At 42.8% G+C, this 16,972-nt stretch overlaps 1 protein-coding gene across 1 annotated transcript in view; it reads right to left on the bottom strand.

The window, feature by feature from the left end:
• Positions 1–16,972, bottom strand: part of gra (granulito) — a 75,643-nt gene that overhangs the window by 18,992 nt on the left and 39,679 nt on the right. Inside the window, exon 4 of the mRNA XM_059978806.1 lies at positions 1,792–1,921. Within this exon, the coding sequence (XP_059834789.1) occupies positions 1,792–1,921 (130 nt within the window). The remainder of the gene's footprint in view (positions 1–1,791; positions 1,922–16,972) is intronic.

Below are 16,972 nucleotides of genomic sequence, written 5' to 3'. Positions count from 1 at the left end.
CAGAACGTGCATGCACTGCCAGACGGCCAAGGTTCAGCGGCACACCAAAGCCCCACCGCAGCAGTTCCATCCCGCCCACCGGCGTTTCGACCACATTCATGTGGATATCGTGGGCCCCCTGCCAGTGTCGCGCGGAGCGCGTTACCTCCTGACTATCGTGGACCGGTTCACAAGATGGCCAGAGGCGGTCCCGCTCACCGACACCACCTCCGAATCTTGCGCCCGAGCCCTGCTCGCCACCTGGATATCCCGCTTTGGTGTACCAGCCCACATTACCTCCGACAGAGGCGCCCAGTTCACCTCCAGCCTGTGGTCAGCTATGGCCAGCCTTTTGGGGACTCAGCTGCACCACACCACTGCCTACCACCCACAGTCGAACGGGCTAGTGGAGCGTTTCCACCGTCACCTGAAGTCGGCCCTCATGGCCCGCCTGCGAGGAGCCAACTGGGCGGACGAGCTTCCCTGGGTCCTTCTCGGCATCCGCACAGCGCCCAAGGACGACCTGCACGCCTCGTCGGCCGAGTTGGTATACGGCGCGCCCCTGGCCGTCCCCGGGGAGTTCCTACCAGCCCCGAGGGGGCAAGAGGAAGAACCCGCTGCAGTCCTGGGCAGACTTCGCGAGAAGCTCGGTAACCTGGCCCCCATACCCACTTCACAGCATGGGCGGCACCCGACCTGTGTACCCAAAGACCTACGGAACTGTAAGTTTGTGTTTGTACGAAGGGGCGGGCATCGGCCACCGCTGCAGCGGCCATACGAGGGGCCGTTTATGGTGCTCCGGAACAACGGGTCCACGTTCGTGCTGGACGTTGGGGGGAAGGAGGAGGTTTTCACGGTGGACCGCCTCAAGCCGGCCCATGTGGACCTGGCGCAACCGGCCGAGTTTCCGGCGCCTCGGCGCAGAGGCCGACCTCCCAAGCAGGTTCTGGCCCAGGCTGTGGACATTGGGGGGTGTATCGCCGGTTCTGGGGGGGGGTTATGTAGCGCCTCATTTCCTAGCGTATCCGAACCGACTCACAATTAGATAGCCTACGGGGGTTTGCGAGCACAGAGCTTTGGAGCCTCTTCGCCATGGGGGGCCGGTTGACAGAGGCTTAAAAGTGAGGCTGAAGTTTTCGAATAAAGTTTTTCCTTCGACTGCAGTTACCGACTCCGTGTCGTAATTTTAGCGCTGCTTGTAGCACACCGCTACACTATGTCCAAGGATCAGTGGGCAATCAGCGACTAGCTCAATGACTGTCTCAGCTTTGATTTGCAAATTAAAGTTTAACCCTTCTTGAAGAGCCTTCTGCGTCTCCTAGTTATTTGTGGGGCACGAGAAACCACGACACATTCAGCATTCAGGTAAGACAAAACAATTTCAGAAATTAATCTTTCTCATTATTGTAGCTGCTACACTTTAAATTAAAATGTGCCCTTTCATAAGCATTCTCATTTAAGTGTACTTTGTAATAGTTACATTTTTTACTTGATCATAGAAAAAATGTCTCCTTTCTATTACAGCAGAAAGTAGGTAAAGTCAGATCAGAATTAGCTCAATTTTGGATTAATAATTAAATATAAAACCTGGAATGTTTTAAATTAATCTAAACTAAACATTAATGTCACAAATATTTATAGCACAAGAGGCAGAAAATTCTGAAGGAAGAGGACTAAGGATTTTAACTGATCAGAGCTTTTCTTTAGTTCACTTATTCTGGAATGGGGGCTTCAGCAGAAAATTATTACAATTTATTTCATAGATTCAATAGACCTTACAATGCTATCTAAATGCATAATCAATGAAATTACCCTTCTTTGTGCCATCTCCCTGACCAGAATGACGTCTTTCAGTTGGTCGTTCTTTCAGATCATGTTTGCTTCTAAATGATGGAATATTACTCCACTTGGTTTCCCGTTGTACATATCCACTTGAAATAGTCTGTAAAGTTTTAAACACTGGTTACTTGTCACAATAGTTTGCATATTTCATGTATTTGCTTTGCTGCTCAGATAAAAATAAAGTTCTAAAGCAGAAAAAAAACACAAATTGGGAATTAAACAGAATTTATAATATAACTATTGGCTCTTCTCCCAGTTTATGAATAGCATTTTCTCAAACTGATAATGGGCATCATAAGTTTATAGAAATTATGCTTATGATGCTCGTTATCAGTTTGACAAATAATCATTCCACTATTCTTCCACTATTTTCAGTGTTCTTACCTATTTATCTAAAGCTTTGCTCTTTGTATTTAATAATCCTGGTAATTTGTGGGGTAGCATCAGCTATGATAACTACTGAACTCTTATCAACAGTTAATTGGTTTGCAAATGCACCTTACAACTAAATGAAATGCAAGTATTATCCTATATATGAATTTGACTTAAATTTTGAGATTAATTTGACTACAAAAATAATTGCAATCTTGCCTTCTCAGAATACCAAGGAGCTACTAGTGACGCCTTTAGCTAAGAACCTAATTTAGAATAATGTTATTCCTTCTACTCAAGGTGAAATCAAGACCCCAATAATATCATTGGCCACATAACCATAAGGCTTTCAATGTTCAGGATTATCATGAAGGAAATTAGTTCACTCATGAATTGTTGGCTTGCCAAGACACTCAGTAATCAAATAAATGAAATGCATGGAGTCAGTCCAGTTATCTACTAAACATGCCACGGAAAGGTCAAGGCCTGTACATTGATGTGCAAGTGATTTTTAATGTGTCTCAATTAGTGCCAAACAAGATTTCCGGCATTGAAAGTTTACGTTTTAAAAAAACACGAATACTCTTTTTAGTACATAGCAACTGTTGTGGCCAAATTTTTTTTCCAATTTTTGTTTCTTTCATTGCTCAACTCTATTCATCCTCTAATTTTATTTTGCATGCAATTTAACATTGTATCATTTACTAAATGCAACCTACAAATGGAATTCACTAGAAAAGGAATGTCTATCGTGTGCCTTGCTAGTAATCCTGATTGCACTGCAGGTGGACCCCAGGATCAGAGCTGAAGAGGAGGAGGAATCAGAAGGAAGCAGGACTAACCACCAGATGCAGGTATCAGTGAACCTGGGAGCAGAACACGACCATACCCTATTTCACTTATTTTGTCAACATTTGCACTTCTACTTCTGGAACCTGATCTCATAAGAGCAACCTTTATGAAGGCACAGATCAATTTATCTACAAGCACACATGCTCAAACAATTGTGCAATGTCCTCAATCATCCTCAGCGCGTGCACACACACACACACACACACACACACACACACACACACACACACACACACACATAGAGTCTTCTCTTCAGTTATCCATCAAAATCCGATGACAATGTCATCTCCTTTAATGGTGGGATCTTTGATGAATATACAGTTCTATCCTGGACCCACAAGCTCTGTTGCAGGTGGGATATATATATGTGGTAGTGGTGGTAGTGATGGCAACCATGGCTGCATTTCTCCTGGCTCTCTTCTGCTATCGTCTATCTACCAGCCCTGCCCATTCAGACCTTCGTTTCATACGAAGCAGTATCCACAGGGACTTACCAACACCACGTGGAATTTTTCTTAACTTAACTTTTTATTAACTTATTTGTACTTACCCTCACTGCAGTGTTCTTGATCAATCCTCTGAGCCTCCTGTTAACCCCCAATTCTGCCAGATTCTTTGGACCGGAGAGACACTTCGGCAGTGGTTCCACACTTCTGAGACTCCAAGACCTCCCCAAAACCAACAGAATTCTTAGTCCAAATTGTCGCAAAAAGCGCTTACCTTTTGTTTGGGTGCACCCTTAATTCTGTTAGCCTTGTGGGGGTCCCTAGAGGACTGGGAAGCGTCCCCAATCTTCCGTTTCCTTTCCGCGGGTCTCTTGCCGGTCCTGCCGCAGTCGCCAATTTTGTCGTGGTTTCTCGTGCCCCACAAATGATTAAGAGATGCAGAAGATTCTTCAAGAAGAGTTAAACTTTAATTTGCAAATCAAAGCTGAGACAGTCATTGAGCTAGTCGCTGATTGCCCACTGATCCTTGGACATAGCATGTTTTATAGCAATCTCCTGGTTTAATTGCATTAGCATATGCAATCGGTCTATAGTTGCGTACCACACGTACATCCGCCACTGTTGTTTCTACCCATTGACTTAATCATGTTCTATTCTACATCTCTTAGCTTCCTCTCATTAACACAACATTGTCTTCTACATTGTTAATAGTTCATTCTCCTACTAAATTGGGTACATGCATAGCAAATCGCAAACTCAGACTACATAATTTACATCTAACACACCATTGTCTTCTACATTCTTAGGATTTCGTGACTTAATCATGTTCTAATCTACATCTCTTAGCTACCTCTCATTAATACGCCATTGTCTTCTACGTTCCTAAGATTTCATTCTCTAGCAAATAGCAAGTTGCAACTTTAATACTCCAATATATCCCCCCTTTGAGACTCAGAGGGTCTCACACAGAGAAAAGACTAACAGTCTGCGCACAAAAGCCCCAATAAACTCAAACACTTATTCCCAAATCTTGGGTTAAACTATAATTTTCTGCGCCAAGACCTCTAAATATTCTCTGTTACCCTGGGCCACTGAGCCAAAAACCTGTCCCTCTGTACCTGAGACAGGGAAAGAGACTCAGAAGCGCTTACAATCTACTCCCACACTGTTATGGTTTCAACACTCTTAACTAAGGGTCCTAAATCTTTAGGCTGATATCCCTTGTTTACCAACAATGTTACGTGGGGCGCAGCCTCCGGTATCCTGTACCATTTTTCTAAAAAGGTGTTCCACTTAACTTGTAAAGCTGCCCCTTGCTTTCCAATTATCACAGCCTCCCCTTCCAGGTGCTGTTGGGCACATACCTTCAGGTGCCATCTCTCCTCTAACTCCCTGTTCTGAGTCTCGTCAAAAATCACTGTACAATGTAGCTCAGATTTGGGCATTACAGCCCTGGGTAATATAGCCTGCACACCCTTTTTCCATTTCTCCCAGGTTTCCTGAATCTGATCTGCGATGTCTCCTATCCAAAAGACATTAGCCTTCTTGTCTTCTCGCACTATCAATTGAGCCCCTGCTCTTCCCACACTCAGCCCATTTCCGGTGCATCCTAATTTTAATTCCAGTTTCAATAAGGCATCTCTGCCTAACAAATTAATCGGAGTTCCTTTAAATACTAGCACCGGCAAAACAATTCCTTTAGTTCACGTCCTCAACCGCACTGGAGCCGTGCACTGTGTCAACTGTGTTTTCCCCGAGAACCCTACCGTCTTAATAAACTTTCCTGACATGGGAAGGTGAAGGGCGTACTGTGGCTGTACGCAAGTGTACGTGGCTCCAGTATCTATCATCATTGGTGTCAGTTGCCCTTCTAACATAACCTGAACAATGGGTTCCTCGTCTGCCTCCCTTGTTATCATTGGGTAATGTCCCTTCCCACTCAAGTTCTCGGGGCACCCCTAATACCTCGCATAGGGGTTCACAGCTCCGCTTGGGCTTGTGGGGGCTGGTCCTTGGCTAAACTTTAGTTCCCTTCTTATCGGTTCCTGCTGGTGTGTGACAGGCCATGGTGTAAACAGACAATCTCTTCTCATGTGACCTGGCTGATTACACCCCCAGCACAATCTCTCTACCCCTCTTTCCCCCTGTCTCCTCACTGGTCCCCTCTGCCCATAGCTCCTCTGTCCCCCTCCTTGGGACTTCCAGTCATGTCTGGGCAGTTTGAATTTAGTCTGTTCCTGATAGGGCATTTGTGGGAATGCTCCTCCGAAGACGATTATTGGCATGGGGTTTTCCGGTCCTTGTCTTACAGTATGATCGGTTCCTCCATATAGCGGTGCATCATCCAGTTCGATGGCTGTTCTCGGACCAGTGGTTGCTGGCAGCATCTTTTTGTTTTTCTCTTTTTCCTTCTTTTTGAGCTCTTCGAGCTGCATTTGTATTAACTTTCTTTGCACCTCTTCCTGCTGCTCAGCCAACCTTTGTTTGTCTTTCCAGTATTTCTCAACCGCATGGACTACGTGGCCTCTAAATTCTTGTGGGGTCTTTGACGTTAGCCCAACCACTTCCTCCAGTTTGGATTTTACTTGTGGAGGCATTGCATCCAAAATGCTATGTTGGAACAGTGAGGTCATAAATAAGCTATTCTCCACCTCTTGCTCAGTCTCCAGTCTCCACCTTTTCAACTGGTTTTCTATGTAGGCTGCTGGGTTTTCAGTGTCTCCCAGTGGATCCCCTTTTAAGGCTTTGGGGTCCACTTTGGGTGGATAAAGCTTTCTGAGGGCCTGCCATACCCTCTGCCTCACTCTGTCAAACCCGTCTCCATCAGTTCTTGGGTCGTTTGAGTTTACTATGCCAGCCATTTCCATTAATTTGTTAAATTTGGTTCCCATCAACCTTATCAATAGCGTCTTCAAATCTCCCATAGCCAATAATCATCCCGCCGTTTCTTCTTCAAAGGCTCTAATCCATTTCCCTGCTCCTTCATGTAGATTGGGCAGAGTGTTTTTCAGCCCTTCTAGGTCCTGGGATCCCCAAGGGATATACTGCACTTGTCCTGATCCTTTTACTAAGAACGGCATCATTCTTTCTCCTTCTTCCCACCTGCCCTGGCTCTCCTCCTCACCTGACTCCCCATCTGTCTCAGGGTATGTCTTTACTGCCTCCCACACAAATGTCTCCGGGGTCCTCTCCTTCTCTCGGTCTCCTTGTGGAGTCCTTCCTTTCTGTCTCGATTCAATACTTGGTTGGCCCCTGGAGTATTTTTCGCATCTCTTTTGGCAATCCCCTCTCAGTAACTTATCCGGCTCTCTCTCTACTTCCGCAAGTCGCTCCCCTACTGCCTCCTCCTGCTCTTCTCGGCTTCTGCCTCCTACCTCTTCCCCGCAAATTCTCGCATCCTCTCTCTCTCCACTTAACTCTTGCTCCTCCAATGAGTCACCTTCTTTTCTAGTCTGTTTATTTCTATAGTATAACCGATACTCCTTATACTCCTTTTCCTCTCAAGTATTTCATCCGTTCAATCCCTTCTTCCATTTCTCTCTGTGCCTGTTCCACCTTTATCCTGTCTGCCTGTATCTCCTTCCATATCGCCGCTTTTTCCTTCTCATATTGTTTTTTTCTTCCTCATTATCCCAAACTTGTACTTCTCCCTGCATGTTTACTGTCCCCGTCAGCAGGGGGCACTGCTTAGGGGTTCCTTCCTCATTATAGGGAGGGGGCTTTTTTATTTCTTTCGCATCCGGGTACGGAGCTGAAGCCAGTTTCTTACTGTACCTTCCTCTCTCTCTAACAGGCTGTTTCTCCAGCACCTTTGTGTCTTCCTCGCTTGTAATCAATATTCTACCTGTCCTCCTCAGCCTTTCTCCCTCCATTCTGAAGTGTTTTAGCACTTCCATTTCTCGTTCTCGTTTTTGCCCTCTTTTCTTAGATTTATCTTTTGGTTTGTAATTTTTAATTAGATCCTCCATTTCTTCACACAAGCTTACATCAAAAGTTCCTTCTCTTGGCCATTTTGTGACCAGGTTTTTGGTTCTTTTTTCCCATTTTTCTTAAGTTTTTGTGTTCTCATTTTTATTTATCGGGAATTTTTTGCTCAGAATCTCTACTGCCGTTCCTTTACCTTTCATGTTTTTCTCTCTTTATAAGGTATTTCAGAGATTCACAGTTCGTTTACTGGATAATATTATTTATTCTAATTCTATGCCTAGTCTATCGTCTATCTACCAGCCCTGCCAGTTCAGACCTTTGTTTCATACGAAGCGGTATCCACAGGGATATTATTTACTCTAATTCTATTTTCCCTTTCTTTGCCCATTCAAATCTTCATTTTATACGAAGCGGTATCCACAGGGACTTACCAACACCACGTGGAATTTTTCTTAACTTAACTTTTTATTAACTTATTTGTACTTACCCTCACTGCAGTGTTCTTGATCAATCCTCTGAGCCTCCTGTTAACCCCCAATTCTGCCAGATTCTTTGGACCGGAGAGACACTTCGGCAGTGGTTCCACACTTCTGAGACTCCAAGACCTCCCCAAAGCCAACAGAATTCTTAGTCCAAATTGTCGCAAAAAGTGCTTACCTTTTGTTTGGGTGCACCCTAAATTCTGTTGGGGGTCCCTAGAGGACTGGGAAGTGTCCCCAATCTGCCGTTTCCTTTCCGCAGGTCTCTTTCCAGTCCTACCGCGGTCGCCAATTTTGTCGTGGTTTCTCATGCCCCACAAATGATTAGGAGACGCAGAAGATTCTTCAAGAAGGGTTAAACTTTAATTTGCAAATCAAAGCTGAGACAGTCATTGAGCTAGTCGCTGATTGCCCACTGATCCTTGGACATAGCATGTTTTATAGCAATCTCCTGGTTTAGTTGTATTAGCATATGCAATCGGTCTATAGTTGTGTATCACACATACATCTGCCACTATTGTTTCTACCCATTGACTTAATCATGTTCTAATCTACATCTCTTAGCTACTTCTCATTAACACACCATTGTCTTCTACATTCCTAAGATTTCATTCTCTAGCAAATAGCAAGTTGCAACTTTTATACTCCAATATCTTCTAGTTATTCTTTCCTTCTCCAGAATATAAACCCTGTTCCTACACAGCTGTTGCCAAGTGATATGGTCAGCAGCAACATCATCCAGGTCCTCGGGTCTGATCTTGCACTTCCTTAAAGCATTCTTCATCTGATCCTTATAGCACTTCTTTGGCCCTCCAGCTGAGCGTCGACCATGATGTAGCTGGCCGTATAACACTCTGCGGGGTAGCCAACATGGGGCCACCCTTATCACATGCCCCAGCCACTGCAGCTGATGCTGGGTGATGATGGCCTCAATACTTTTCTGCAGTTGGTCTTTACAAGTATTTCAGTGTGAGGCACCCGTTCATGCCAGGTAATTCCCAGGATGTGCTAAAGGCAGCTTACATGGAAGCACTCCAAGGACTTGATGTGACGGCTGTAGGTTACCCAAGCTACACAGCTATAAAGGAGGGAACACACACACACATACACACCTCGCTGTTCACATCAGGCATTCTGAACAACATGCAGGTCACATCATAAGCTTAATCACAACTATGTATTGAAAATCAGATTATTACTGAAACTTTGATATTAACTCCTTTCTTTATGCTTGCAGGATGTTTGTCTACAAGAGAAAAGAGAATACCCTCCTTTGGGTCACAGAGACTCATGTTGCTTGAGGAGAATTCTTCATACTTAACAGAGACAAACAAAGGAAAATCTCCAGATGCTGGAAATCTGAGCAACACACACAAAATGCTGGAAGTACTCCGCAGGCCAAGCAGCATCTATGGAAAAGAGTACAAGCCATAGTACAGTCCTGCTAAAGGGTTTCAGCCCAAAATGTCGACTGTACTCTTTTCCATAGATGCTGCCTAGCCTGCTTTTCCCTCCAGCACTTTGCATGTGTTACTCCTTAACAAAGAGCTGAGAAAAGGTAAGGTGAAAGAGCATGCAATTTTCATTGCACTTTATTGTTGTCTCCTAGCCCCATTATTGTCTCCACAGCATGGGGTCTCTATTTTCGCTTAGAAATGTCAATTTGGAGACAACAACATTCCCTATGGTCTTGTAATACAGTGGCTATTACAATGAAGCTCTTCCTATATTAATTGCAGTAGGGATAAGAAGCCAATCATATAAAAAAGATATGCCTTATTCCCAGGATCTGGTCCTTCCTCACAGTGACATTGGCCATTACCTAAGATTGAAAGTGTTGGGTGAATTTTGCAGATACAACAAAGGTACATTTAGCAAAAGAGTGCTTCCTAGTTGTGGTCACCTATGACGTATGCTTAGTGTGCAATACACATTGAATTTCTTCCCAAGGAAAGGGCTTGAAACAAATATTTCACCTATTATGCATAATGGTTACTGCCTAAGGATAAAGAGTCTATTTTGCTTGAATATGGAATATCAATGACCTGTGGTGCTCAGTAAACTGTGATACATTGCGAAGATCAGCCACTCCTGCCTGGAATTATTTAGAGACTGGGTGTGAAATAAGTCAAAGACCTTCACCTACATAGTCAGAGCAATTCAGGCAGAGGTGCATGGTTGAAGCTTTTCCTGCAAAAGATCATATGTCTCTGCTATCAACAGCTTTGAAAACATTGATTACCAGATCTTTTGCCTTGCGAAGAGGAATGAAGATAAATACATTGTTATCTGAATATTTGTGGAAAGCTGGCACACATGTTCATATACTCCTCTTCCAAATATCTCATAACACCACAAGATATAGGAGCAAGATTCTGTCATTCTGCCCATTAAGTCTGTGTCAATCACGGTTGATTTTTAAAAAGATGCCTGGTTCAGTCCCTATCTACATTCACAACACTTCACCTGCTCTTTGTCTTTTCAATGACTTGAAGTTCTCTGTCCCTGATCATTTTATTTTCACTACATATGTCCAGTTGCTATACACATCTACCACCGCCCTCCACCCCCCCCCCCCCCCCCCCAATCAGGAGAGCCTTAAAGTTCTCTGGTTCTTTCTGGATGACATACCCAGCCAGTTCCACTCCACCACCATTCTCCTTTGTGTAGCAGAACTGGACATCACCCTTCGGCTCCTCCCTTCAAACCATGGACTCTCACATGGGTCCCAGCTATACATGCCTTTTCGTAAGCTATGTAGAATAGGCTCATGTTTCAAGCCTACACCAGCATCGCTCCCCAACTCTTCCTCTGCTACACTGATGACTGCATTGGTGCCGCTTCCTGCAGCCATACTGAGCTCATCGACTTTGTCAACTTTACCCCCAACTTCCACCTTTTGTGTGAAAATTCCTCATCTCAGTTCTAAAGGGGTGTCCTTTAATTCTGAAGCTGTACCCTCAAATCCTAGACTCTCCCACTATTGGAAACATTGTCTCTCTGTTCAATTTATCCAAGCCTTTCAGTATCTAGTAGGTTTGAATTTTCTCCTCCCTCCCAATTCTTCTGAACACTATTGAGTACAGTCCTAAAGACATCAAATACTCTCATACATTAAATTCTTTCATAGCTGAGATCATTCTTGTGAACTACCTCTGTCCAGAAGCCAGTGTAAGCTTGTACCCAAATGCAAGTGCAAAGAATGGTTACTGTAATTTGTTTTATATTGACCCCAAAAATGTTTACTTCACATTTATTTAATCAGCCTATCATATTGATGTTGTTATAACTACAATAACTCAGACTGATCCAAATTAAAAGAAAATGAATACTGTACTTTGAAGTCACAAGAGTGAACCCAATTTCAACTAATGAAATAGAGACTGAAACAAAGAGAAAACAAGATTAGACTCACACAATACTGAAAAAGACTTCAGCCCAACATGCCAATTATCATCATTCATCTATTCCAATGCCACCTACTGGTGTTTGGTTTTAGTGAAATAAGTGCTCATCCAGCTACTTTTCAAATGTTGTGAGTGCACCTGCCTGCATTACTTTCTCAGGCAGTGCACTTCAGATCACAACCACCTACTTGGTGAAAAAAGTCCTTAGATACCCTCTAATCCGCCAAAAAACCTGTGGTCTCTGATGTTAAATATCTTAGTTGAGAGAAAAGAAAATTCTCACTATCTACACTATGTATGTCCCTTATAATACTGTGCATTTCTTTTATGTTCTCCCTCTGCTTCTGTTTCTCCACGGAAACAAATCAAAACCCATTCAGTCTGTCCTCATGACTGAAACATTCAATTCCAAACAATATATTGGTATATCTCCTTTGCACTCTTTCTCTATAGAGCGGTGATAAGATCTACACACAAAAGTCCAGCTGTGGACTAACCAAAGTTGTATAAAGCTCTGAGGCATCAAAACTGTTTCAGGTGAAGTTCAAAGGACTGCATTGTGAAACAGCTGGTACAAACACTGCCACACAGCACCAAAGACCCAGATTCAATTCTATCCTTAGATGTTTGTGTGGAATTTGCAAGTTCTCCCCAAGTCACATCATAAAGGTGTGCAGGTTGGTAGGTTAATTGGCTGCAATAAATTTCTCCTTGTCAGTAGAGGAATTTGGGGTAATTGATGAAAATGTGGGAGAATTGCATTTCAAGATGGCACTGGAGAATCTCAATGACTTCCAGCTGGTAGCTAATTAACAAGGAGAACAACTGAATACTTTATTAATTATTCTTTTTCTGATAAACAATCATCGCAAGCAAGTCTGTAACTTCCCTTTGGATTTGGAAGCAATTCAATGTAGCAGAACTGAGGCGAGGTGAGACAGCTGGCCCATTGCCGAGAGCAAGGAAGACCCTAGATTCAATCAATTTAAGTATACTGTATGCCAAATTGAAAAGGTTAGGTACAGACTGAATCAAAGCGGCAGGGTCCAGACCCCAGAGCATATCGAAGCAACTGAAACTAATGTGTGGACAACAATTTAAGCAGCACAAGGAAATCTGCAGATGCTGGAAATTCAAACAACAAATACAAAATGCTGGTGGAACGCAGCAGGCCAGACAGCATCTATAGGAAGAAGCACTGTCAACGTTTCGGGCTGAGACCCTTCATCAGGACTAACTGAAAGAAAAGATAGTAAGAGATTTGGAAGTAGGAGGGGGAGGGGGAAATCCGAAATGATAGAAGACAGGAGGGGGTGGGGTGAAGCTAAGAGCTGAAAAGATGATTGGCAAAAGCTGGAGAAGGGGAAGGATCATGGGACAGGAGGCCTAGGGAGAAAGGAAGGGGGAGGGGAGCAGCAGAGGGAGATGGAGAACAGGCAAAAAGTGATGGGCAGAAAGAGAGAGAGAGAAAAGGAGGGGAGGAAATAAATAAATCAGGGACGGGGTAAGAAGGGGAGGAGGGGCATTAACGGAAGTTAGAGAAGTCAATGTTCATGCCATCAGGTTGGAGGCTACCCAGACGGAATATAAGGTGTTGTTCCTCCAATGTGAGCGTGGCTTCATCTTGACAGTAGAGGAGGCCATGGATAGACATATCAGAATGGGAATGGGACGTGGAATTAAAATGTGTGGCCACTGGGAGATCCTGCTTTCTCTTGCGGATAGATCGTAGGTGTTCAGCGAAACGCTCTCCCAGTCTACACTTAAGCAGCAGGCCAGATTGAAAAAGTCAGGGTGTCAAGGCCCGAGGCAAGGGTTGGGACAGTTCAGCTCACTGCTTGCTCTGTGATGTTTACTCGGTTGTGCACTGACCTATGGGTCTTGAACTCTCTTTGTGGACTTCAGTTCACAAAGGTATTTGCTTGTGATTAGTTTCTTTTCACTGCACATTGGGGAGTTTGATGACAAAGAAAAGAAAATCTGCAGGTGCTGGAAATCCAAGTAACACACACAAATTGCTGGAGGAACACAGCAGGCCAGACATTTATGGAAAAGAGTACAGTCGAAGTTTTGGGCTGAGACCTTTCGGCAGATCTGGGAAAAAAAAAGATGAATCAAGCTTCAGAAAATTTAAACTTCTTCAGGGTAGGCATCCCTGAAAGAGACTTTGGAGTGTAGTAATCTAATCTCAAACAAGGGAAAATCTGCAGATGCTGGAAATTCAAGTAAAACACACACAATGCTGGAGGAACCCAGCAGGCAAGGCAGCATTTATGGAAAGGAGTACAGTTGATGTTTTGGGCCAAGACTCTTCAGGAGGGCTGGAGAAAAAATGATGAGGAACCAGGGATTCATCTTTTTTTTTCCAGTACCCTGACTCCTCATCTTTTTTTCTCCAGTCCTGGCGAAGGGTCTTGGCCCTAAATGTCAACTGTACTCCTTTCCATAGATGCTGCCTGTCTGCTGAATTGCTCTAGCATTTTGCAGGTGTTTTTTATGGGTTCTTTTAGGTTTCCTTGTTTTTGGCTGCCTGTTAGGAGATAATCAAGGTTGTATAATGTATACATACTTGGAGAATAAATGTACTTTGAATAATAATAATTAGAATAATAAAACGCAGGATTAAATGTAGGAATAGTATAAATAGGTCATTGCTGGTCAGCATGGACTTAGTGAATTGGAGGACCTGTTCCATTTACCTAGGATTCTAAGAGGTTCCTAGTAAATTGTACTAGCACTTAACTATCCGGCAGTATTTGTGTTCTAATTTAGCTCCTTACTGTGTAATTTATACTTCATTTGTATTTTGCTTCTGAATGATTTGTCTCTAATGTTTTGTGTCTGTGATGCTGTTACAAGTAAATTTCTTATTGCACCTGTACATGTAAGAATAAACTTGACTTTGACTGAGGTCAGCCAGCCAGGACACACCTTCAAGGACTACAGGAAGTGTCTTTCATGCAAAGTAAAGGTAGCAAACATCTCATACTTCATATTCACTTTAACAAAAAAGGGTGCAGAATCAAAACAAGTCATGAACGAATCAGACAAAGCAGTAAGCAGTGCCCTGGCATCTAATGGCCTTACAGGAGCTGGTGGTCATGACTGCAAACTTCCCTCGGTTCCAGCACAAGTTAAGTCCAAGAAGGGTAACGAGACAGTGGTTACAGTGCTTATAAAAAGTGCTTACCACCCCTTCTCCTTGGAAGTTTTCATGTTTTATTGTTTTACAACATTGAATCACAGTAGATTTAATTTCACTTTTTTGACATTGATCAACAGAAAAACTGTCTTTCATGTCAAAGTGAAAACAGATCTCTAAAAATTATCTAAATTAATTGCAAATATAAAACATAAAATAAATGATTGCTTAAGTATTCACCCTTTAATATGACACACCAAATCATCACTGGTGCAGCCAATTGATTGTAGAAGCCACATAATTGACTAAATGGAGATCTGTTTTTAGAGACCTGTGTACAGTTGAACTGTTTCAATTGACTGTAGTAAAAATACACCTGTATCTGTATCTGGAAGGTCCAACTGCTGGTGAGTCAGTATTCCGGAAGAAACTACACCATGAAGACAAAAGAACACTCTAAGCAACTCTGTGAAAAGGTTATTGAAAAGCATAAGTCAGGAGATGGATACAAGAAAATTTCCAAGTCACTGAATATCCTTTGGAGTACAGTTAAGTCAATCATCAAGCAATGAAAAAAATATGGTATAGCTGTAAATCTGCCTAGAGCAAGCAGTCCTCAAAAAACCGAGTGACTGTGCAAGAAGGGGACAAGTGAGGGAGGACACCAAGAGACCTATGACAAATCTAGAGGAGTTAAAATCTTCAGTGGCTGAGATGGGAGAGACTGCAAATGTTGCCCGGGTGCTTCACCAGTCCCAGCTTTATGGAAGACTGGCAAAGAAAAACCACTGTTGAAAACACTCACATGGAATCTCAGCAAGAGTTTGCCATAAGAGCCTCTGAAGTCAGCTGGAAGAAGGTTCCATGGTCTGATGAAACCATCTGACTAAATGCTAAATTTGGCATAAGCTAAACACCACACATCATTAGAAACACACCATTCCTATCCTGAGGCATGGTGAGGCTAAATCATCCTGTGGGGATGCTTCACTGCAGTAGGCCCTGGAAGGCTTCTGAAGTTAGAGGGTAAAATGAATCCAGTAAAATACAGGGAAATCCTGGAGGAAAACCTGATGCAGTCTGAAAGAGAACTGTGACTGAGGAGAAGATTTGTTTTCTAGCAAGACAATGACCCCAAGCATAAAGCCAAAGCTACAGAGGAATAATGTATAAGCAACAAAGTTAACATCCTGGAGTGGCCAAGTCAAAGTCCAAACCTCAATTCAATTGAGAATTTATGGCTGGACTTGAAAAGGGCTGTTCACTCACAATCCCTATGCAATCTGGTAGAGTTTGAGCAGTTTTTAAAGAAGAATGGGGAAAAATTACAGCGTTCAGATGTGCAAATCTGATAGAGACCTAGTCACACAGACTCAAAGCTATATTTGCTGCCAAAGGTGCAACTACTAAATACTAACATGAAGTGGTTGAATACATATGCAATCAATTATTTGGCATTTTAAATTTGTAATTAATTTAGATCACTTTGCACAGAAATTTTTTCATTTTGACACAAAAGAGTATTTTTCTGTTGATCAGTATCAAAAAAGCCAAATTAAATCCACTGTGATTCAATGTTGTAAAACAACAAAACATGAAAACTTCCGGGGGGGGGGGGGGTTAATACCTTTTATAGGCACTGATCAAGAAAGTACAGCAATGTTCTGCACAGTGGACTTCCTGAACACACTCAACCTCACAAGGAAAAAGGACACATACTCACCAAACTCTACCTAACATCTAAACAGGAAAATATGCCTGTCCACTAACGGAACATTCTGCCATGTCTTGTAACTTCAAAACATTAAGCTAATTCAGAGGAAGACATGCGCATCTGAAATGTACAAGTAACTTCGTGTTTACTTTAAGCAAGGCACGCATGTATCACATGGTAGCGTGATGACGTCTGCAATTCATGTATTTTACATATAACCTATAATTAGTTATTTTAAGTAAATAAGAATGCTTAATTAATATATATGTCTCTGTGGGTGTGTGTGTGTGTGTGTGTGTGTATATATATATATATATATATATACACACAAGATTACTTAAATATTAAATGCGCAACACACCTCCCTGCAAAGCTATAAACTCTAGCTCAATACAGAATGCATCTCAACTAAATACACAATATACAACTACTATATACAGACATCCCCACAACATAGTAAATTTTTAATTGTCCCATTCAGGCCTAAATATTTAATCGCCACGGAGAATTCCCTACTCTTGTGGGATAATATCTTTACTGACAAGGGGGATCACTCTGCCTGGCAGGTGAGACTTGTGGTTGTAAAAGCAATCTCAGATTTTGGGGCTTTTTCCATAGTGGTTGCAGGAGTTGACTCTGAAACTTCAGGAAATGGATCTGACAGCTCTGGACACCTTTCTTCTCCATCCTTTTTCTAAATTTTTGCAACTTTCAAGAGGCTCCTTGAACTCTCTTCCAGCTTAAAACAAAGCCACATTTCACAAGTCACTGCCTGATTAACATATCAGAAGTTTTCTCAGATGTGTTGCCTA

Source organism: Hypanus sabinus, chromosome 1 (genome assembly GCF_030144855.1).
Source record: "Hypanus sabinus isolate sHypSab1 chromosome 1, sHypSab1.hap1, whole genome shotgun sequence".
NCBI classification, from domain to species: Eukaryota; Metazoa; Chordata; class Chondrichthyes; order Myliobatiformes; family Dasyatidae; genus Hypanus; species Hypanus sabinus.
The sequence above is the reverse complement of the archived record's forward strand: the minus strand, read 5'-3'. Positions and strand labels throughout refer to the sequence as shown.